This window comes from Haematobia irritans, chromosome 2 (genome assembly GCF_050003625.1).
Source record: "Haematobia irritans isolate KBUSLIRL chromosome 2, ASM5000362v1, whole genome shotgun sequence".
Classification (NCBI taxonomy): Eukaryota; Metazoa; Arthropoda; class Insecta; order Diptera; family Muscidae; genus Haematobia; species Haematobia irritans.
In genome coordinates, this window is record NC_134398.1 from 104,714,058 (window position 1) to 104,738,413 (window position 24,356).

General features: G+C 37.7%; 1 protein-coding gene and 1 long non-coding RNA gene across 2 annotated transcripts in view; both read right to left on the minus strand.

Annotated features, from left to right (window-relative positions):
- Positions 1 to 395, minus strand: part of Wdr59 (WD repeat domain 59) — a 216,957-nt gene extending 216,562 nt beyond the window's left edge. Inside the window, exon 1 of the mRNA XM_075295795.1 lies at positions 39 to 395. Coding sequence (XP_075151910.1) covers positions 39 to 329 — 291 coding nt within the window. The 5' untranslated portion in view covers positions 330 to 395. The remainder of the gene's footprint in view (positions 1 to 38) is intronic.
- A 949-nt stretch (positions 396 to 1,344) lies between these two features.
- On the minus strand, positions 1,345 to 1,835 carry LOC142223615 (uncharacterized). The gene is made up of 2 exons (XR_012718824.1): positions 1,612 to 1,835; positions 1,345 to 1,554 (listed from the first exon to the last, which is right to left on the minus strand). It is a non-coding gene; the product is annotated as an uncharacterized LOC142223615 (long non-coding RNA).
- Between the last annotated feature and the right edge of the window lie 22,521 nt (positions 1,836 to 24,356).

Consider the following 24,356-nt stretch of genomic DNA (forward strand, 5'->3'; position numbering starts at 1 on the left):
TAGAAAATGTATTCTTAATAACACAATGTATGTATTACAGCTATGGCACATGATTCTTTGCTTTCTGGACATATTGCAAACTCGGCTGCAGACACTTCATACTTGGAGTTAGTGTTATATTTCCTTAAACAAATATCGTCTTTACTTGCGACCAATCTTTGCAACGTTAAATACCGCCGTCCAGCTAGTAAGCAAAATTGACCCGTGTAATCTACGGTCATAGCCGTAGCCTGAGATTCACGATGTTCATATAAATTGTAGTTAGATTGCTCGATGCCACAGCTACGGTCTCCAGCACGTAACGTATCACTAGTAGGCATTTTAAGCATGAATTTAAAGATCGAACTTTATCCAAGAGGGAATTGTAAACATCTGCTGATTGTTTTTAAAACTATCGAACAGTGTTGCCAGGTTGCGGTTTTCCAACCAAATTTAGGGCCTTTTTCTACGTTTGGGGAAATTTTTTAGGGTAACATTCATTTAGGGTTTTTTTAATGACTCCCAATAAACACAAACGTTTGAAAAATGCTAAATTTCAACAATTTTTCAAACATTTTATCAAAAGATTAGAGTAATATTCAAGTTGAGAAATATTAATTGTTGAGAAAATCGCGTTCTCAACAAAAAACAGACATTACCCTCAACAGTGAAATTCAACACATTAGCAATAATATCTCAAGTGTTATCCTCAAATTGAAATGCATCGCTTCTCAATAATTTGTCAAACAATTTTCGATGCGAGTCAAATTCAAAATTAACATCGTTGCAAATACTTTTCAACCTAAATTTGTATGAATGATATCCCCACTTCAAATTGAAAGTCAATGGCAAAATTCTATGAATTTTGTATAATTTATTCATTTTCATCAAAATAAAATATATAATAATACACTACAATACCAATTGATAAATAATAATCGTATTAAACATATCAACAAATAAGAAAAAAAGCAAACAACAAAACTTTAAATATCTTAAACATTATTAGTAAACACTTTTGCATTGATAATTCGATTTCCTTCCTTTTGGTGTCATAAAACAGCATTAAAATTTATTAACATGCGGCAATTGTAAATTAGGAACGTCCCTGTCAACATTTTTTGAATTTGGGGACTCTTTTGAGAATCCCCACTACGTCGAAAACAATCATATACGACATCAAAAACTCGTCGGAAAAGCGCCGTCACTATTGAGAAGTTGTACCACGCCAAGTTACTACAAAAATGTTTCGCATGAGTGCAATTATTAGGTGCCTTTATAGATCAATTTAGAACGACGCCAATAAGGGACCCTCCAAACAATCAGAAAAAGTGCATTTTAAGATAGTTGTAAAAGAATCATTGGTGTCGAGTAAAACACGTTTGTTTAGATATTTATTAATTTGATTAAACATTTACAAATTCTTAAAAATATAACATTTATACCACTATCACATTACATTTAACATAATTTTTGGCATTAATGATGATGTTGAGTTACAAGTAGCGAGTTACATGTTGCTGCGTCTATCAACCAGTGTTTTTATTCCATGGAGGCAGCGTGTCTGTAAAATATCTGAAAAACAATCACTTTATTCCATTTGGAAAATCACCAAATTGTTCACCAATATACCTTTCACAATTTTAAGCGTATAATCTATGTTTTCAGAACTTTATTTTCATTTTTATTTAATTAAAATATAACAAGCTGGTTGCGCTTGGCGTTTCACAAAAAAATGGCTTTTTTAACAGTAGGGATGGCAAATTACTTGCATGTACTTTTTGATGTACCTTTTCATGATGGTTGAAGTGACATTTACGAGTCTGTGGTAACGATGAGGTTGAAATGGAACTTTGAAATGCTGCTGGACCGCGTGTTAGAATTGATTTCCAGCAGAAGGAATTCACAAAATATCCATTTTAAACTGATAATAGCATACGAATTAAACTGACGATGTGATGCACATTTTCATCCAGAAGTTGTTGATTTCAATAAATTGTTGTTTTTAACAATTTTAATTGGTTACACTTGTAATGTTTCTGGAAACTTTTTCTTGTCGATCATCCACTCATTTTTCATTGGTCAGCTTCTTAATGTTTGCAAGAATGTAGCATCCAAAGATTTTAGTTTTCTGCAAAGAGATTTAAATTTAGTGACTTCTCTAAAGTGTTGATTTAATTTTTCATATTGACGTACCAATTATTATAAACTATTTGAAGCAGTTCCAGTTAATTGTCCACCATTTTTTCATCGGTCAGCTTTTTAACGTTTTCAAGAACGTAGAATCCATAATTGTTGTTTTCTGCAAAGAGATATACATTTAGTGACTTCCTTAAAGTTTTATTTCATTTTTTATTTTCACTTACCTATTTTTATAAACTATTTGGTTATTTGTCTAAAATTTTCCATTTTTTTATTTCTTGCAATTGACCACGGCCTTCGTTGCACAAATAAGTATTGAAAACCACATGGTTTTTTCGTTGGATTTTAGGGTAGTGTTTTGTCAAAGTTTTCTCATATTATCTTCAACACCTTTTCAAAGATTTCGTCAACATTTTGGCAAATTGGAAGTAATTCGCAAACAATTTGAAGATGTATTGAAGATGAGCTATTTCAAGTCAAGTTGAATTTATGTTGAAAATTATATTTACACTCAAACTGAAAAGTTGTTGCATTTGAAAAACGCTCATCCTGTGTTTATTGGGTTAGTACTAAAAGCTTAGGTTAGGTTAGGTTAAAGTGGCAGCCCGATTAAGATTCAGGCTCACTTAGACTATTCAGTCCATTGTGATACCACATTAACTAAAAGTACCTATTACATATGGGCACTTCTAGTTTTAACCGTTGAACCTTCTCGATTATTTTCTTCTGTTGAACCAACCAGATTATTCCAAAAACATTAGCAGACTGCTTAAGTTAACGTTTTCCAGGTCCGGTAGTAATCTGAAGCTATATGCCCCTAAAATTTGCTTACGCCTTACACAAAATGCAGGACACTCACACAAGAGGTGTTTTATTGATTCCTTTTCCTCCGCATCATGACAGCTCATACAATAGTCATTATACTTCGCACCAATAGTTTTTGCAAAATCGCCTATCAGGCAGCGACCCGTTATATCAGATATCAGGAGTGATATCTGGCGTCTCGAGAACACTAGCATATCTAGTGTGCGGTTTAAGTTTAAATGGGGCCATATTTGCTTGGTGTCGTTACAACCCTTACAATTCTCCCATCGAACATTTGCCATCATGACAGCCTTCTCACGCAGTAAGAGCTTACAGGTAGCCAGAGGCACACCAACAGATTCTAGTTCCCCTGGAATATGTAAGGTAGTTCCTAGCCTTGCCAACTCATCTGCTTCGCAGTTCCCCGGTATGTTCCTGTGGCCAGGTACCCATATTAGGTGAATATTGTGCTGCTCAGCCATCTCATTGAGAGATTTGTGGCAGTCTATGGCCGTTTTCGAGTTGAGGAACACAGAGTCCAAGGATTTTTATTGGAGGTTGACTGTCTGAGTATATATTAATGCCAATATTGCTTGGAGCATTACTTCTCAGCCAATTCACCACTTCTCTTATTGCTAATATTTCAGCCTGAAAAACACTACAGTGATCAGGTAATCTTTTCGCTATTCGAAGTTCCAGATCTTTAGAATATACTCCGAAACCCACTTGGCCATCCAATTTGGAGCCATCAGTGTAGAAATCTATATACCTTTTATTCCCCGGGGTCCGTGTACACCACGCCTCACTGTTGGGAATTAGAGTCTCAAACTTTTTGTTGAAAAGTGGACTCGCCAAAGTGTAATCCACTACGTTAGGCACATCTGACATTATTTTGAGGACCGAACTGTGACCGTAACTTTTTTCCGACCACAGCGATAGCTCGCGCAACCGCACAGCCGTTGTTGCAGCTGACTGTTTGGCCAAAATGTCTAAAGGCAACAGATGCAGCATGACATTAAGGGAGTTTGTTCCTGTCTTGCTGAATGCACCTGAGATACACAAGCACGCCATACGCTGAACTTTGTCTAAACTTGTCGGCTGGTGAAGTGCCGGCCACCAGACTACAACACCATACAGCATTATAGGTCTAACCACTGCCGTGTATAGCCAATATACAATTTTTGGTTTTAGTCCCCACTTTTTCCCTATTGCCTTTTTGCACGAGTATAAAGCTACCGTTGCTTTCCTCGCCCTTTCTTCAATATTAAGCTTCCTGTCCAAAATAACGCCAAGGTATTTTGCACACTCCCTAAAGGGAATTTCAATACCCCCTAAGGAAATGGGCCTAACCGTGGGAGTTTTGCGATCTTTGCAGTACATGACTATTTCTGTCTAAAAGCCTAGTAAAGGCCGGTACTTTGTTTGTTGGTGCGAAAAAAGTTCCACTCAATCATTGTTTCGCGTTGAAAAATGATAGTGTTGACAATATATTTTGGGGGGGAAAAACAGCCATTTTGGGACTTTTTTGCGCTTATTTCGAATAAATGTATTGACAACATCGCAGACTGTCACGAAATGATTACATATGCATACGCAACTAGTGGCTCGATTTACACACACACGCATACAAAATTAATAATTTCAAAAAGAAGAAGCAGGCGAAGTTATTTTACAAATATCTTTGGAATTAAAAAACTAATTTTACAGTGCTGCATTTTATTTTTTGGAACATAGCAATTAATTCTTGTGATTCCATTCATTGATACCTCGGTACTATAGGTTGGTTAGGTTAGGTTAAAGTGGCAGTCCGATTAAGATTCAGGCTCACTTAGACTATTCAGTCCATTGTGATACCACATTAACTAAAAGTACCTATTACATATGGGCACTTCTAGTTTTAACCGCTGAACCTTCTTGATTATTTTTCTTTGTTGAACCAACCAGATTGTTAGCAGACTGCTTAAGTTAACGTTTTCCAGATCCGCCAGTAATCTGAAGCTATATGCTCCTAAAAGTTGCCTGCGCTTTACACAAAATGCAGGACACTCACACAAGAGGTGTTTAATTGATTCTTTTTCCTCCGCATCATGACAGCTCATACAATAGTCATTATACTTCGCGCCAATAGTTTTTGCAAAATCGTCTATCAGGCAGCGACCCGTTATTGCAGATATCAGAAGTGATATCTGACGTCTCGAGAACATTAGCATATCTAGTGTGCGGTTTAAGTTGAAATGGGGCCATATTTGCTTGGTGTCGTTACAACCCTTGCAACTCTCCCATCGAACATTTGCCATCCTAACAGCCATCTCACGCAGCATTAGCTTGTAGGTAGCTAGGGGCATACCAACAAATTCCAGTTCCCCTGGAATATGTAAGGTAGTCCCTAGCCTTGCCAACTCATCCGCTTCGCAGTTCCCCGGTATGTTCCTATGGCCAGGCACCCATATTAGGTGAATATTGTACTGCTCAGCCATCTCATTGAGAGATTTGCGGCAGTCGATGGCCGTTTTCGAGTTGAGGAACACAGAGTCCAAGGATTTTATTGCAGGTTGACTGTCTGAGTATATATTAATGCCCACATTTTTTGGAACATTACTTCTCAGCCAATTCGCCACCTCTCTTATTGCTAATATTTCAGCGTGAAAAACACTACAGTGATTAGGTAATCTTTTCGCTATTCGAAGTTCCAGATCATTAGAATATACTCCGAACCACACTTGTCCATCCAATTTGGAGCCATCAGTGTAGAAATCTATATATTCTTTATTCCCCGGGGTATGTGTGCACCACGCCTCACTGTTGGGGATTAGAGTCTCAAACTTTTTGTCGAAAAGTGGACTCGCCAAAGTGTAATCCACTACGTTAGGCACATCTGACATTATTTTGAGGACAGAACTGTGACCGTAACCTTTTTCCGACCACAGCGATAGTTCGCGCAACCGCACAGCCGTTGTTGCAGCTGACTGTTTGGCCAAAATATCTAAAGGCAATAGATGCAGCATGACATTAAGGGAATTTGTTCCTGTCTTGCTGAATGCGCCTGAAATACACAAACACGCCATACGCTGAACTTTATCTAAACAAGTCGGTTTCTGAAGTGCCGGCCACCAGACTACAACACCATATAGCATTATAGGTCTAACCACTGCCGTGTATAGCCAATGCACAATTGTTGTTTTTAGTCCCCACTTTTTTCCTATTGCCTTTTTGCACGAGTACAAAGCTACAGTTGCCTTTCTCGCCCTTTCTTCAATATTAAGCTTAAAGTTCAGCTTCCTGTCCAAAATAACGCCAAGGTATTTTGCACAATCACCAAAGGGAATTTCAATACCCCCTAGGGAAATAGGCCTAACCGTGGGAGTTTTGCGATCTTTGCAGTAAATGACTAATTCTGTCTTTGCAGGATTTACCCCAAGACCATTGCCTTTCGCCCATTTCTCAGTCATCCGGAGGGCCCTCTGAATAATATCTCTGATTGTGGATGGGAATTTTCCCCTGACTGCCAGAGCCACATCATCTGCGTATGTCACTACTTTTATCCTTTCTTTTTCTAGAGTAACTAGAAGGCTATTTATAGCAACATTCCAAAGAAGAGGTGATAGAACTCCTCCTTGGGGAGTGCCTCTGTTCACATACCTTTGTATGTTTGCTTGCCCTAGTGTGGCTGAAATACGTCTCTTCATTAGCAGTTCGTCTAACAGCCTGAGTATACACGGATCAACATTCAGAGTTGTCAGTCCATTTAATATCGAGCTCGGATGGACATTATTGAACGCCCCTTCGATGTCTAGAAACGCCACGATTGTGTATTCTTTGACAGATAGTGAGCTTTCAATAAAGCTGACTAGTTCATGTAGTGCGGTCTCAGTAGACCTGCCTTTCGAGTATGCATGTTGTCGTTTCGAGAGCAAACTTGAATCGATGCTAGTTCTAAGATAAATATCTATCATCCTCTCCAGAGTCTTAAGTAGGAATGATGATAAGCTGATTGGTCGGAAATCCTTCGCATTCGAGTGAGAGGCTTTTCCCGCTTTAGGTATGAAAACGACTTTTGATTCTCTCCACTTTCGTGGAATATATGCTAAGTTGATACATCCTATATATATCGCCGACAACCAGGGGATAATTCTGTCAGCCACCGCTTTTAACTCCACCGGAGTAATTCCATCAGGTCCGGGGGATTTGAATGATCCAAAGCTATTTAACGCCCATTTTATTCTGGATTCTGATACAATTTCCTCGATAGGAAACGACCGCTGAGCCACTGTGGAACCGCCAGTGCATGGTTCAACCGTCTGATTTCCAGGAAAATGTGTGTCCAATAGTACCTCCAGCGTCTGCTCACTGGAGGTTGTCCAATTGCCCTCCGATGTTTTAATGAAACCTGGAGCGGAGCTCGTGGATGCTAGCACCTTCCGTAGTCTGGAAGCCTCGGACGTATTCTCAATGCTGCTGCAGTAATCATTCCAAGAGTTAAGCTGAGCCTTTCTCAGTTCTCGCTTGTATCCTCTCAGATTCTTCTTGTAAGCGTCCCAATCCACAGGAGCTCTGGTGGACTTTGCTTTGTTAAAGAGCTTCCTGCACGATTTCCTCATATTACCTAACTCCGTAGACCACCATGGTGGTCGATTTTTCCCCCTTGGCTTCCCTTTAGGGCATGCAGCTTTCAGTGAAATGTTGAAGGCCTTAGTAATCCTCTCCACTGCGTGTTCGATAACTTGCACAGTGCTCATATTTGTCTCTGGTATTTCCGGTATCATCATATTGAACGATTCCCTATACCTATTCCAGTCAGCTTTCCTAACATTTGGCGGAAATATGGTCTTGGTGATATGAACATCAAATTTGAAACTGATGTAGCGATGATCTGAGAAGCTGTGTTCACTTAAAACCTGCCACTCAGATATCATTTCATTCAGTTCTTGCGAAGCCAAGGTGATGTCCAAAACCTCTTGCCTGTTTTTAGTGACAAAGGTTGGGGCATCTCCCTTGTTGCAAACTACCAGATTAGTACGCAAAATAAACTCTATTAGCGACTCTCCCCTTGCATTAGTATCACTACTTCCCCATATACTATGATGTGCATTCGCATCGCATCCCATAATAAGTTTCGTCTTTGTTTTCAGTGACTCCTCCACTAAGGTCTTAACGGCATATGGAGGCATCTCCCTGTCATATCCCATGTAGACCGAAGATACCCAATATTTGCATTTGGCTATTTCTAAACTGGCAACGACAGTGTCTGTATTGATTTACATCAATACCAGTATACTGCAATAGTTTGAACCCCGGAGTACTTAATTCACATATTTTGTTTCTATAAACATATGGTTCTTGAATAAGAACTATATCTATGTCCCCTTTCATCAGGAGAACTTTTAAGGCAGCCTTACAATGATGAAGATTTATCTGGAGGATCCGTAGGACCATCGAGATTTTCAACAACTGTCACATCAGCCGCTTCAATCGAGTCATCTAGAATGTTCTCTTCAGAGATCTCGGTGACTCTCGCAATAATCATAGGTTCAACTTTGGTGAGTTCTGAGGAAATAAAAACCTCCTCTCGCATACGGTGTCTATCCATGTCTTCAACTTTGGTATCTCCCTCGACTTCGCAAGAGGATCCGCTTATTTCTGATTCAGACAGAGGCTTGTCCATTTCTGAATCCTTTAGCTGATCGTTTTTATATACCTTCATTTGGATATAATGAAAGCCATAACATACACGGCCCTGGGACTTTGCTAGATGTGGCAAAGACTGAGTGTTCAATATAAACACTGCATGCCGCCTTGGTCCATCCACTTCATCCAAACGGCCAACCTTCCAATCAGCTGTTGGAAGATCTGGATTGCATCGTTTCAGTCTATATAAAATAAATTCAGGGTCAGAAGAGTTTGCAGTTATCCACGCATGTGCTCTAGGTCTAGCCGGTATGTCTTTCTTCTCGACTAACTCTAGAGCAGCTCCTTCCCAAACTTCACCAATTAGCATCAGAGCATCTTTAAAACATTCTATAGACCTCTGGTCCTCAAATGCGACTAGCTTAAATCGTCCTTGATACCAACCAGCCTCTTGGTGTCGAGGATCTGGACCGGGAAACTTTTCCAGCACCTGTGAGTAGACGACAGACAGAGCATTCTCAATTTCCCCCCCATTTTTGCTTTGGAACCATACCGTACAATGCTCAGCCATCACAAGGCTGTCTTTAGCAACTGAGGCAAACGATCTTTGATCCCTTTTGGAGGATGGCAGCTCATCCGGTGATCGTTCCCTTTTTCCAGCCTCAAGAATTCCTTGAGCCCATTTTAAGGAATCGCTTTGTTTAGCCGACAGCGTGCTTGGGTCGACTGATCCTAACTTCTTTAGGATAAACAAAGCATTTCTGCGTTCCTTGAATCTCTTTCGTGAGGGATTACCTCCTTTTGATGTCGTTACCTTAGAAAAAGTTCGACTTGTCAGTGTGTCGCCACCTGTCGACCCGTCTACAGGTCGACTAATTGGGCCTAACTCTTGGTCATTGCCCAGATTTATAACTCCAGTCGATACCCGTCCACTGGGCCCTGAAGTTAGCAACCCAGTGGATGACTTGGAATTTCGCTGCATGGTGTCTTAATATCCCACCACACTTGAAATTCTTAGTAGGTACCTATTACGATGAGTTTATCCGCTATTGAAAAACACGTCCGTTCCGTTCGACGGTTGATATACATGTTGGTTGAAGTGGTAATGCTTGTTTTGGAACATCATTTGCTTTGCCTCCTTTTGTTTAAATTATATTTTGTGTTTATTATCCCGATGCCCAGTACAAATGAAACGATTGTAAAATATAATTCACCAAATAAAGCTTTTATTTTGTTAACATTTCTGTTTAAATTTCATGTTATATACAGTACACTACGGATAAGTGCACGGCAACCTGAAGCCGTTTCATTTTTTGGTATTTTATCATACAAAAACAGACGGATAAATGAAACACGCATAAATGCAATATTTTTTTCAAGCCTGAAAGTACATTTTTAGTACCTCTTTGTGTGCATAAATGCACATCTCTAATTTCTCAGTTCTTTTCAACCACACTAGAAAGGAGCAACAAAAGGAAATGAAATCAGCTGATTTCATTTGAGAAAACAAAAACATTCACAAGGCGTTTCTAGCGCTTGGTGGAGGTGGCATTTTTATATTGTGTAAGTATATTATTATTGTTTTTATTTACTTTTGATGTTATAATGTTTTGTATATTTAACAGACAACCGTGACCTCAAAAGTCACACTAAGCGTAAAAGAAAAGATAAAATTAATTGTTTGTTTTAACAACGGATCCAGTCGGAAGGCGCTTGCTGAAAAGTTTAAGATGAGCATTTGTACAGTTTCGCAAATCTTAAAAAATAAAGAGAAATATGAAGCAGTAAGGATCAGTCAAGAAAATATTACCCGGAAACGGTTTAGACCAGGTCAATATGAGCATATTAACAAGGCCGTTACATTGTGGTTTAAGGATATGAGGTCTAAAAATGCGGTGATCACTGGTCCTACGATTTGCGAAAAGGCTAAACAATTCGCTGTTTCAATGGACGTAAATGGTTTTGAAGCAAACGATTGGTGGCTGCACCGCTGGAAAAAAATCAAAACATTGCTTTTCGTAGAATCTGCGGTGAAAAGGCTGATGCTGATTATGGAGCTGGTGAAGGATGGCTTAAGTCAACCCTCCCAAATATAATTAAGGACTTGCCTCCTGAACAAGTTTATAATGCCGATGAGGCAGGCCTGTTTTATAAAGCTTTGCCTACAGGAACATTTGCTTCAAAAGGCGATGGAGTCTTTGGTGGAAAAATGTCAAAACAAAGAATAACATTACTATTTTTGTGCAATTGTAATGGGTCCGACAAGCGCGTTTATGCCATTGGAAAAGCAAAACAGCCACACTGTTTCAGAGGAAAGACTGTACCAATCGCATATTACAGCAACAATTATGATCGGATGACTAGTTCAATATGGGCTGAAATTTTAGCCGATTTCGATAAAAGTCTAAATAAGGACATTGTACTCATTGTTGACAACGCTAGTTGTCATAAAATATATAGTTCCTTGTTTAGACATATAACTATACATTTCTTGCCACCTAATACCACCTCTCTTATTCAACTATTGGATCAGGGCATCATTCGAAACTTTAAAGTACATTATCGCACAGCTCTAGTAAGAAAACCATTATTTGCCCTGGAGGCAGGGATGTCCATTGATGAGTTTGGTAAATCCATAAATGGGTTTCAAGCCCTTAAAATAGTTAAAAGCGCCTGGTGGCTTGTAACCCCTACAGTTATAAATAACTGCTTTAGAAAAGCCGGATTTATAACCTGCCCATATGATTCCATTAATTCTAATAATCAGGACTTTGAACCTATTGAGGTACCTCCAATACCTGAAGAAATCTTCGCCCTTCTTGTAGAGTGCGATTATAGTTTAGAATGCAGTGGTGCTCTTACAGAAAATGATATTTTAAATAGAATAGGTTGGGAAACGAAGCATCAAATCCAAAACCAAATAATGAGCAAGATGAAGAACAAGAGGAAGATTTCAACTGTTTGGAAAATCCTTGTCCAACTCGCACAGAGGCTATTAAAGCTTATCATACTTTGAAGAGCCACGTTGAAGCCAAAAATTTGAACTGTGACTTAGACAAAATAGAGGAAATAATATACAAGGTAGAAACAAAAAATATGATATGAAATATGACAAAAGAAAATTTCAGATTTTTTTACTACAAGGGAATCTGAATCAAACTGATCCCAATAAACACAGGATGAGCGTTTTTCAAATGCAACACCTCTTCAGTTTGAGGGTAAATATAATTTTCAACATAAATTCAACTTGACTTGAAAAAGCTCATCTTCAATACATCTTCAAGTTGTTTGCGAATTACAACCCATTTGGCAAAATGTTGACGAAAACTTTGAAAATGTGTTGAAGATAATTGGAGAAAACGTTGACAAAACACTACCCTGAAATGCAACGAAAAAACCACATGGTTTTCAATACTACTTTGGACAACAAAGTTCGTGGAAGAAATACAAAAATGTGGAAATTTTTTAATAATCAATTGAAATTGCTTATAATAATTGGTAAGTAAAACTAAAACACGAAATGAAAACTTTAAGGAAGTCACTAAACTCAAATCTCTTTGCAGAAGACTAAAATATTTGGATGCTGATTCTTGGACACATTAAGAGGCTGGCCGATGAACAATGGTAGTGGCTTATCGAGAAGAGAAAGTTTCCATAAATCAAAGTGCAACCAAAAAAACTTGGTATTTATGCTTTTCCATATCAACAACTACTGGATGCTAATTCGCATCACATCGATAGTTTAATTTACATCACATCATCGGTTTAATTTGTTATTTTGTGAATTGAAATTGCTGGAAATTTATTCCAATTATCTGGTCATCAAGTTCCTGAAAATTGCCAGTATTTTAATAACAACAATTTTGTAACACCAATGTTCTTGAGGAAATCACGAAGTACGTGGTCAGTTGGAAGAAATACACATTGGTAAGTCAAAATAAGAAGTGAAATGAAAACATAATGGAAATCACAAAACTCGATTGTTTTGCAGAAAACTAAAATCATTGGATGGTATATTCTTGGAAGATGTTGGCCGATGAAAAACCAATGAAGGAAACAACAAAGAAAAGTTTTCAGAAAACTTACAAATTGCAACCAATTAAAACAAAGTGCAACAATTCCTATATCGAGAACTTCTGGATGAAAATGTGCACTACATCAATTTACATCCCGTCATCAGGTTGATATTTTGTGATTTCCTCTTGCTGGAATCTATTCTAACACACAAGCCAGCAAGTTCCTCGATAGTAATTATTTCATTGCCAGCATATTAATTAATAGTTATTTGACACCAACATTATGGAGGAAATGGAATTATACGTGTAAAAATTTTTAAGATATTTAAAGTTGTATTCATAGTTTTATTTATTAATACGTTTAATAAGATAATTACATTTTGATTGGTATTATATTATTATTTTTATATATTATTAATGTTATTTTTAAGATTATTATATTTGTTAACGAAAAAAATAATAAAATTTATCCCTAGAAATTTAGTATTGACTTTCAGTTAGAACTAGGATGGACTTTCATACAAATTGTGGTTTGAAAGTATTCGCAACAATGCTAATTTTTTATTTTTCTCACGTTGAAAACTGTTTAAGAAATTATTGAGTAGCGATGCATTTCAATTTGAGGATTACAATTGAGAAATTATTGCTATTGTGTTGAATTTTACTGTTGAGGGTAATGTCTGTTTTTTGTTGAGAACGCGATTTTCTCAACAATTTCTCAACTTGAGTATTACCCTAATCCATTGAAAAAATGTTTGAAAAATTATTGAATGTTAGTATTTTTCAAACGTTTGTGTTTATTGGGATTAATCATCGCTGTCGAACTTTGGAAACTAGTTTTTATATGATTTCCAGAGCTGTAAGCAAATTAAATTACAGGTCTAGCACTGAACTAATTTTTATGTCCTGTATATATTTTTTTTATTTTTCAATGTATAAAATACTGAAAAACTAAGCCAATGAATTTCATAATATCAAACTTTATTTAATATGTACCTAATTAAAAATTTAATTTGAATTTGTTATTTTTTTTAAATCCTGTAACCAAATATATCTATATATTTATATAAAAATATAAAAGAGAAATTTTTTAAATTCTTTCAGAAAAATACTTTTAAGAACTGTTTTCACAGATTCATTAATAAATGCAATATGCTTGCACTTGTGCGATGTTTGTTTAAATACAACAGTTGTGCACTTATCCGAGGTTTGTGTAAATGCAAAAACCGCATAAGTGCACAAAAAGCTGGGGAAAAAACGTATTGCATTTATCCGTAGTTTACGAAAACAGTCGTATACGATATCCAAAACTCCTCGGAAAAGCGCCGTCACTATTGAGAAGTTGTACCACGCCAAGTTACTACAAAAAAGTATCGCATGAGTGCAATTATTAGGTGCCCTTTTTAATAAATTTAGAACGACGCCAATAAGAGCCCCTTCAAATAATCAGAAAAAGTGAATAGTTGTAAAAGAATCATTGTGGTCAAGTAAAACCCGATTATTTAGATGATTATTAATTTTATTAAACATTTATAAATTCTCATAAATATAACATTTATACGACTATAGGCGGGTACTATGTTTGTTGGCACGAAAAAAACTTCACTTAACCATTCTTTCGCGTTGAAAAATGAGAGTGTTGACAATACATTTCGAACGAAGAAAACAGCTATTTTGGAGCTATTCCACGTTTATTTCTCCGCAATTTAATTGACAACATCGCCAAATGTCATACTATTTTTACTTATACATACGCAGCAGCTGATTGTTTACATACACGCATTCATGATAATTGTTTTGAAAAGTGTTTTTCTACCAGTTTTTGGATTGTTTTGCAAAAAATCTCATACAGCACTGGACACTAATAATTGTTAAGAATAAAGCTCCAGCCGCTCTACCCCTGGTGTCTTACCACATTCTGCAACAGCTTTTACAACATGTGGTACATTGTCTTCTTCAGCTTTTCCAAATGGATACCGTCAATTTGTAACGCACATCAAAAAAACATATAATTCCGGTGTTATGCTAACTTTTACATCATGAGCAGCAATGGACTCATTCATCAACAAACTTAATTCGTTGGTGTCCACAATATCTACACAATCGCATTGCAATACCATGCTGTTGCCGCCTCACTACACCCAGAAAAAAGTGACCCCTCTTTAAGTTAAAATGAACTCATTGTGAAGAAAGTTGAACTTCGTATAGCGCCAAAGCCATTTTTATTTGTTTGAACGATGTGATTTTCGTAGAAATTAGGAATAATGTATTCCATATATTAGTTAACATTTTCCTATATTTATGTACCACTATACTACAGAATGAAAAAATTTAACTAATTTGAATTCATATATGGAATGATTTTATTGAAATTTTTTCATTCATTTCGACAAATCTTACACATTTGTGGTAAAACTTTTACTTCATAATTAGAACTGCTTACCTTCGTTTTTAAATACAATTTTATTTATTTCTATAAGCAACTTTATCTTCAATAAAAGACATGTTTTATTAATATATTGAATATATTTATTAAGAATCAACAGCATCGAATCTCTTTGAAATATTAGTTTATTATTCCACTATTTCCAATTTCCGTGTGATATTATCAACTGTAAAACACACTTTTTCTTCTTCTTGTACTTTTCACTTTTAATAAGTTGCTGCCTAACGATTTTGTCCTCCTTTTACAATTTCAATACCTACAAATATAAAAAATCATGAAACATTCCAAAAGGTTAGCGTCACTGAATATTACCTGATAATTGAAGATTCCAAAATGAAGACAAATGAAAGGGTTGTTATTCTGCTGGTGTTTTCTTCCTTTATACACTATCACGAACATTGATAGATTTATTTTTAAAAACGAAAATTTTTCTCACTAATTTAAAATAACAAATATTTTATATATTTTATTTGTTACTTATTATATTATTTTACCATATTATTTTTTAACAATCTCTCCGTATACCAAAACAACGCGATTCCAACTAGAAAAAACAACCGACGCGCAAACATATCGATTACACCTACGCGCAAACACATCGATTACGATGACAGGTATCGATTACAGGTAGACAAAAGAAATTTAGGAAAATTTCCTATATTCTAACAAGTGTGTTTCCTTAAGTTTTGAAAGGATTGCATACTTCTTAGTACGAATGAACTAAAATATTTTTCTATGCCAAGTGTTGTTCGTATGTATGAAAAACTTTCTATTATAAAGGAAGTCGCAATTATCATTTTATAAGAAATTTTACTAATTTTGAGGAAACTTGGTTTTAGTTCGGTTTTTGTTTATTTTTACGAATGCTTTGTTATCGGTGAATAAAATTTTCTTTTTCAGTAGTAAATTCTTATACCCAGCGAAGAAAATAGTATGAGTAAAATTCCATGCCTTATTCTAGTTAATGAACTATTCCTAACTGCTTACAGTTTAGGATTTTTTTTTACTGAAACGAGTAAATTTTATTATTTTTCACAAAAATTTACCTTGATGGAAATAAAATGGATAAACTATATTGATGAAAATTTTTTCCTTTAGTTTCGAAGGCACTTTTTTCTGGGTGTAGCAATTTCAAATCCAGTGGTCACCACCACGGTTCCCACAAAGGATAATAACGCCATTTCATTTGCCAATGTTGTTACATCGGGGGGAACAACCAACTTAAGCCCATAACTCAAGTTCAAGGGTAGTTCCCAAGCCAAAGTCACTGTTCCCGACTTATATTTCGTCACAAAGGGATGTTAGTGTTCTATACCAGACTCTTCGTTGACTGAAATTAATACATTGAGAAGCAATTGGCTGGTTTACTGAAGGATGTTATACTCTCCCAATGTATAAGTTCCAATAACTATTTCAGTCACGTTATGAAATTCAACCAGTGTTTTGAATTGATAAAATGCAAGAATGCCGCTAACTGAAATTTAAAAGCCACAACGAAATTAAATCGTTTCATTCCAGCCTATCGCAATCATTTTGGACAAATGATGAATACAAGAAAATTATTTTGCTACTTAAATAAAGATTATTTAATTATTTGCTATAAACATTTATTTTGGATATAACTTTGTTCAGAAAAATTTACTAATTTTATATTAAAAAGTATAACGGCCATTTTCATGTAGCTCCGTTAGGCTTTAACTGCCAGTTAACAGAAAGTAAATTGCAAATATCTTCTCTCCAGTTAACTTTAACTGAAAAATTTTCGTCAGTTAAGTTCATAACTGGAATATGGAATATATATGCAAGATGACAGCTTTGTCCATAATACGGTTTAAAAGCTGGTTAGTTAACGGAACACTAACGGAGCTTTATGAAAATGGGGGTAAAACGTATAAGACCACCCAATTACCTATACCCCGGTATATAAAAATAAAACAAGTTCGATTATAATTTTATTATGATTTTTTATTAATTTGTACATTTATACACTAATTAAAGACCCTAGAACACAATGTTTTCTTTTCTGGATTATCAGCTTTCTTTCATTAATATTGTTATATTTAAAAATTTTTAATTATCATTTCTCATATTTAGCTTTCATGTTGTTTCCATTAAAAATTAAAATTGCATTAACATTTCTTTTGTTCAGTTCTCATTCATTTACGCCTCTTACACACAAAAAACGAGCTCGCTTAACAAATGGAAAAGGGAGCAATTACGAGGAGCGGTAAAATAATAAAAAAAATACAATTCATTTCTTTGTAAAAAATGGGTGTTGAATGTAGAAGCACTGGGTTTACAGAGATAAGACGAAATCGTTTTTAAGCATATTTTAAAAAAGAAATCTTCATCGATTACATCTGCAGTATTATGACAATCAGCTTCTTCTACTTCTTCGTGTTCTGTGCAAACATTATGTTGCATAACATTAGTCAATTCTAAATTAGCAGGGGATGATGATAAATGGTGGCCTGGTTGTATCTCTACAATATGACGCTGATGGAATGCTATTGTTGCTGATGGCTGAAGCGATGATGGTACTGTTGTAATAGGCGGAGTTTCCAACGGGCACCGGTCGCCGATTGGAAACTCCTAGAAGACATTCCTTAGGGGTAAAATTTCACCCAGCCACTTCTTCGCCAGCAAAATCCAATTTAACAACATCACCTGGTAAACATTCCTCCACATCAACTTCATTCTCTGCCGTATTTATACGGTTCAATGTCATTGTAATATCTGGACCAGACTTAAGTCCCACGGTAGCTCCTGCTAAAGCCATTGTAGTGGTGGGAACAACAACATTCGATCCAGCTGCTGGTGATACTATTGTGGATGATTGCGAAACCACCATTGCATTAGTATTGCATTTGTATTACTAACGGCAGCAACAGTCGATATTGCATTTGAAGAATTAGTAATAATGGCTAATGTTGGAGTAGTATTTGCTGCCACCCCAATGGGACCACTCACTACTTGGGCGGCCGTTGTATTTGGTTGTTGCAATACAATATTTGCGGTCACAGCCACTGTGGTCGTGGCAGGTGTTGAGGGTGCTATGTTGGAGTTGTTCACTGTAGCTGATGTAGTGGCTGCAATTGTGGGTGTCAGGGATGTGAGGGCAGATGCTACTGTGGCAGAAACGGCTACAGAACCAGATGCTGTTATATATGTTATATACATATAGGTTAGGTTAGGTTAAAGTGGCAGCCCGATTAAGATTCAGGCTCACTTAGACTATTCAGTCCATTGTGATACCACATTAACTAAAAGTACCTATTACATATGGGCACTTCTAGTTTTAACCGCTGAACCTTCTTGATTATTTTTCTTTGTTGAACCAACCAGATTGTTCCAAAAATATTAGCAGACTGCTTAAGTTAACGTTTTCCAGATCCGCCAGTAATCTGAAGCTATATGCTCCTAAAAGTTGCTTGCGCTTTACACAAAATGCAGGACACTCACACAAGAGGTGTTTAATTGATTCTTTTTCCTCCGCATCATGACAGCTCATACAATAGTCATTATACTTCGCGCCAATAGTTTTTGCAAAATCTCCTATTAGGCAGCGAACCGTTATAGCAGATATCAGGAGTGATACCTGACGTCTCGAGAACATTAGCATATCTAGTGTGCGGTTTAAGTTGAAATGGGGCCATATTTGCTTGGTGTCGTTACAACCCTTGCAATTCTCCCATCGAACATTTGCCATCATAACAGCCTTCTCACGCAGCATGAGCTTGCAGGTAGCTAGGGGCATACCAACAAATTCTAGTTCCCCTGGAATATGTAAGGTAGTCCCTAGCCTTGCCAACTCATCCGCTTCGCAGTTCCCCGGTATGTTCCTATGGCCAGGCACCCATATTAGGTGAATATTGTACTGCTCAGCCATCTCATTGAGAGATTTGCGGCAATCGATGGCCGTTTTCGAGTTGAGGAACACAGAGTCCAAGGATTTTATTGCAGGTTGACTGTCTGAGTATATATTAATGCCCACATTTTTTGGAACATTACTTCTCAGCCAATTCGCCACCTCTCTTATTGCTAATATTTCAGCCTGAAAAACACTACAGTGATTAGGTAATCTTTTCGCTATTTGGAGTTCCAGATCATTAGAATATACTCCGAAACCCACTTGTCCATCCAATTTGGAGCCATCAGTGTAGAAATCTATATATTCTTTATTCCCCGGGGTATGTGTGCACCACGCCTCACTGTTGGGGATTAGAGTCTCAAACTTTTTGTCGAAAAGTGGACTCGCCAAAGTGTAATCCACTACGTTAGACACATCTGACATTATTTTGAGGACAGAACTGTGACCGTAACCATTTTCCGACCACAGCGATAGTTCGCGCAACCGCACAGCCGTTGTTGCAGCTGACTGTTTGGCCAAAATGTCTAAAGGCAATAGATGCATCATGACATTAAGGGAATTTGTTCCTGTCTTGCTGAATGCGCCTGAAATACACAAACACGCCATACGCTGAACTTTATCTAAACCAGTCGGTTTCTGAAGTGCCGGCCACCAGACTACAACACCATATAGCATTATAGGTCTAACCACTGCCGTGTATAGCCAATGCACAATTTTTGGTTTTAGTCCCCACTTTTTTCCTATTGCCTTTTTGCACGAGTACAAAGCTACAGTTGCCTTCCTCGCCCTTTCTTCAATATTAAGCTTAAAGTTCAGCTTCCTGTCCAAAATAACGCCAAGATATTTTGCACAATCACCAAAGGGAATTTCAATACCCCCTAAGGAAATAGGCCTAACCGTGGGAGTTTTGCGATCTTTGCAGTACATGACTAATTCTGTCTTTGCAGGATTTACCCCAAGACCATTGTCTTTCGCCCATTGTTAAGTCATCCGGAGGGCCCTCTGAATAATATCTCTGATTGTGGATGGGAATTTTTCCCCTGACTGCCAGAGCTACATCATCTGCGTATGCCACCACTTTTATCCTTTCTTTTTCTAGAGTAACCAGAAGGCTATTTATAGCAACATTCCAAAGAAGAGGTGATAGAACTCCTCCTTGGGGAGTGCCTCTGTTCACATACTTTTGTATGTTTGCTTGTCCTAGTGTGGCTGAAATACGTCTCTTCATTAGCAGTTCGTCTAACAGCCTGAGTATACATGGATCAACATTCAGAGTTGTCAGTCCATTTAATATCGAGCTCGGATGGACATTATTGAACGCCCCTTCGATGTCTAGAAACGCCACGATTGTGTATTCTTTGACAGATAGTGAGCTTTCAATAAAGCTGACTAGTTCATGTAATGCGGTCTCAGTAGACCTGCCCTTCGAGTATGCATGCTGTCGTTTCGAGAACAAACTTGAATCGATGCTAGTTCTAAGATAAATATCTATCATCCTCTCCAGAGTCTTAAGTAGGAATGGGGATAAACTGATTGGTCGGAAATCCTTCGCCCTCGAGTGAGAGGCTTTTCCCGCTTTAGGTGTGAAAACGACTTTTCCCTCCACTCTCCTGGGATATATGATAAGTTGATACATTCTTTATATATCACCGACAACCAGGGGATAATTTTGTCAGTTACAGCTTGTAACTCCGTCGGAGTAATTCCATCAGGTCCAGGGGATTTGAATGGTCCAAAGCTATTTAGCGCCCATCTTATTCTAGTTTCCGATACAATGTCCTCGATAGGAAACGACCGCTGAGCAACTGTTGCACCGCCAGTACATGGTTCAACCGTCTGATTTCCAGGAAAATGTGTGTCCAATAGTACCTCCAGCGTCTCCTCACTGGACGTTGTCCAATTGCCCTCCGATGTTTTAATGAAACCTGGAGCGGAGTTGGTGGATGCTAGAACCTTCCGTAGTCTGGAAGCCTCGGACGTATTCTCAATACTGCTGCAGTAAGCATTCCAAGAGTTATGCTGAGCCTTTCTCAGTTCTCGTTATATACATATAGCACTCCGTTATTTTTATTTCGTCAATCGAATTTTTTTTTGAATAACAACGCGAACCACTTTTGTATTCTAATTTAACACAAATCATTTGAATAAATCAATTATTTCTTAATTCACATTACAAATGGCGCCATGTTTTGAAACTAACTAATCTCAACATATGGAAGGATTTAAAGCCGACCTAATTAGGGACTATGCACTTTATGTCAGTTTTTCAACTCGAAAAAAAAACAAAGTACCACAAATGAAAAAATATTTCGGTAGTTTTTCGCATTTTTGGTTTTGTATGGGATTTCGCTTCGGAAACCGAACATAGTACCTACCTTTAGGTGTGAAAACGACTTTTGTTTCCCTCCACTTTCCTGGGATATATGATAAGTTGATACATCCTTTATATATCACCGACAACCAGGGGATAATATTGTCAGTTACAGCTTGTAACTCCGCCGAAGTAATTCCATCAGGTCCGGAGAATTTGAATGGTCCAAAGCTATTTAGCGCCCATCTTATTCTAGTTTCCGATACAATTTCCTCGACAGGAAACGACCGCTGAGCAACTGTGGCACCGCCAGTACATGGTTCAACCGTCTGATTTCCAGGAAAATGTGTGTCCAACAGTACCTCCAGCGTCTCCTCACTGGACGTTGTCCAATTGTCCTCCGATGTTTTAGTGAAACCTGGAGCGGAGTTGGTGGATGCTAGAACCTTCCGTAGTCTGGAAGCCTCGGACGTATTCTCAATACTGCTGCAGTAATCATTCCAAGAGTTATGCTGAGCCTTTCTCAGTTCTCGCTTGTATCCTCTCAGATTCTTCTTGTAAGCGTCCCAGTCCTCAGGGGCTCTGGTGGACTTTGCCTTGTTAAAGAGCTTCCTGCAGGATTTCCTCATATTACTTAATTCCGTAGACCACCATGATGGTCGATGTTTCCCCTTGGCTTTCCTCTAGGGCATGCAGCTTTCAGTGAGATGTTGAAGGCCTTAGTAATCCGCTCCACTGCGTGTTCAATATCTTGCATATTTCTCATATTTGTCTCTGTTATTTCCGGTATCATCATATTGAACGATTCCCTATACCTATTCCAGTCAGCTTTCCTAACATTTGGCGGAAATATGGTCTTGGTGAACATGAACATCAAATTTGAAACTGATCTAGCGATGATCTGAGAAGCTGTGTTCACTTAAAACCTGCCACTCAGATATCATTTCATTCAGTTCTTGCGAGGCCAAGGTGATGTCCAAAACCTCTTGCCTGTTTTTAGTGACAAAGGTTGGGCATCTCCCTTGTTGCAAACTACCAGATTAGTACGCAAAATAAACTCTATTAGCGACTCTCCCCTTGCATTAGTATCACTACTTCCCCATATACTATGATGTGCATTCGCATCGCATCCCATAATGAGTTTCGTCTTTGTTTTCAGTGACTCCTCCACTAAGGTCTTAACGGCATATGGAGTCATCTCCCTGTCATGTCCCATGTAGACCGAACATACCCAACATTTGCATTTGGCTATTTCTAAATTGGCAACGACAGTGTCAGTATTGCACATTGAAGGAGGCAGAAACAAGTTGAGCTCGTTTTTAGCAATTATACAGGCTCGATTTACATCATTACCAGTATACTGCAATAGTTTGAACCCCGGAGTACTTAATTCACATATTTTGTTTCTATAAACATATGGTTCTTGAATAAGAACTATATCTATGTCCTCTTTCATCAGGAGAACTTTTAAGGCAGCACATGCAGCCTTACAATGATGAAGATTTATCTGGAGGATCCATAGGACCATCGAGATTTTCAACAACCGTCACATCAGCCACTTCAATCGAGTCATCAAGAATGTTCTCTTCGGAGATCTCGGTAACTCTCGCAATAACCATAGGTTCAACTTTGGTGAGTTCTGAGACAATAGAAACCTCCTCTCGCATACGGTGTCTATCCATGTCTTCAACTTTGGTATCTCCCTCGACTTCGCAAGAGGATCCGCTTACTTCTGATTCAGACAGAGGCTTGTCCATTTCTGAATCCTTTAGCTGATCGTTTTTATATACCTTCATTTGGATATAATGAAAGCCATAACATACACGGCCCTGGGACATTGCTAGATGTGGCAAAGACTGAGTGTTCAATATAAACACTGCATGCCGTCTTGGTCCATCCACTTCATCCAAACGGCCAACCTTCCAATCAGCTGTTGGGAGATCTGGATTGCATAGTTTCAGTCTATTTAAAATAGATTCAGGGTGAGAAGGGTTTGCTGGTATCCACGCATATGCTCTAGGTCTAGCCGGTATGTCTTTCTTCTCGACTAACTCTAGAGCAGCTCCTTCCCAAACTTCACCAATTAGTATCAGAGCAGCTTTAAAACATTCTATAGACCTCTGGTCTTCAAATGCGACTAGCTTAAATCGTCCTTGATACCAACCAGCCTCTTGGTGTCGAGGATCTGGGCCGGGAAACTTTTCCAGCACCTGTGAGTAGACGACAGACAGAGCATTTTCAATTTCCCCCCATTTTTGCTTTGGAACCGACACTATGACAAGTTCGACTTGTCATAGTGTCGCCACCTGTCGACCCGTCTACAGGTCGACTTATTGGGCCTAACTCTTGGTCATTGCCCAGATTTATAACTCCAGTCGATACCCGTCCACTGGGCCCTGAAGTTAGCAACCCAGTGGATGACTTGGAATTTCGCTGCATGGTGGCTTAATATCCCACCACACTTGAAATTCTTAGTAGGTACCTATTACGAAGAGTTTATCCGCTATTGAAAAAACACGTCCGTTCCGTTCGTTCAATAGGATTTATTCATTTGAATAAATAAATTATTTCTTAATTCACATTGCAAATGGTGCCATGTTTTGAAACTAACTAATCTCAACATATGGAAGGATTTAACACGATCTAATTAGGGACTGTGCGCTTTTCGTCAGTTTTTCAACTCGAAAAAAACAAAGTACCACAAATGAAAAAATATTTCGGTAGTTTTTCGCATTTGTGGTTTTGTATGGGATTTCGCTGCGGAAACCGAACATAGTACCTACCTTTAGAGCGGAATAAATGCGAAATCTTTGTTTTGAGTATGTTTAGATACATATTTATACAACCCTGGAATTTTCGCACGAAAAAATAGGCAGGCATATTATTTCGCATAAATAAGTTAGCATCCCTGGGTTTGAGACTCTATTTACAGAGATATATGAAGATATTCGTTTTTCGCAGAAACGAACTTAATACTACGTTCGCACTAGACACGAAATCTCGCTATTTAGAACCAAAATCTCTTTACAAATCTCAAGTGTTCGGACTGGCAAAATATCGAGATGTCGTAGATTTGAGGATTTAACAGCTGTTTGTAAATATATCAATACAAACACAAACCCGTATGTGTACACATACACACACATTCATCTACAAGGAAAA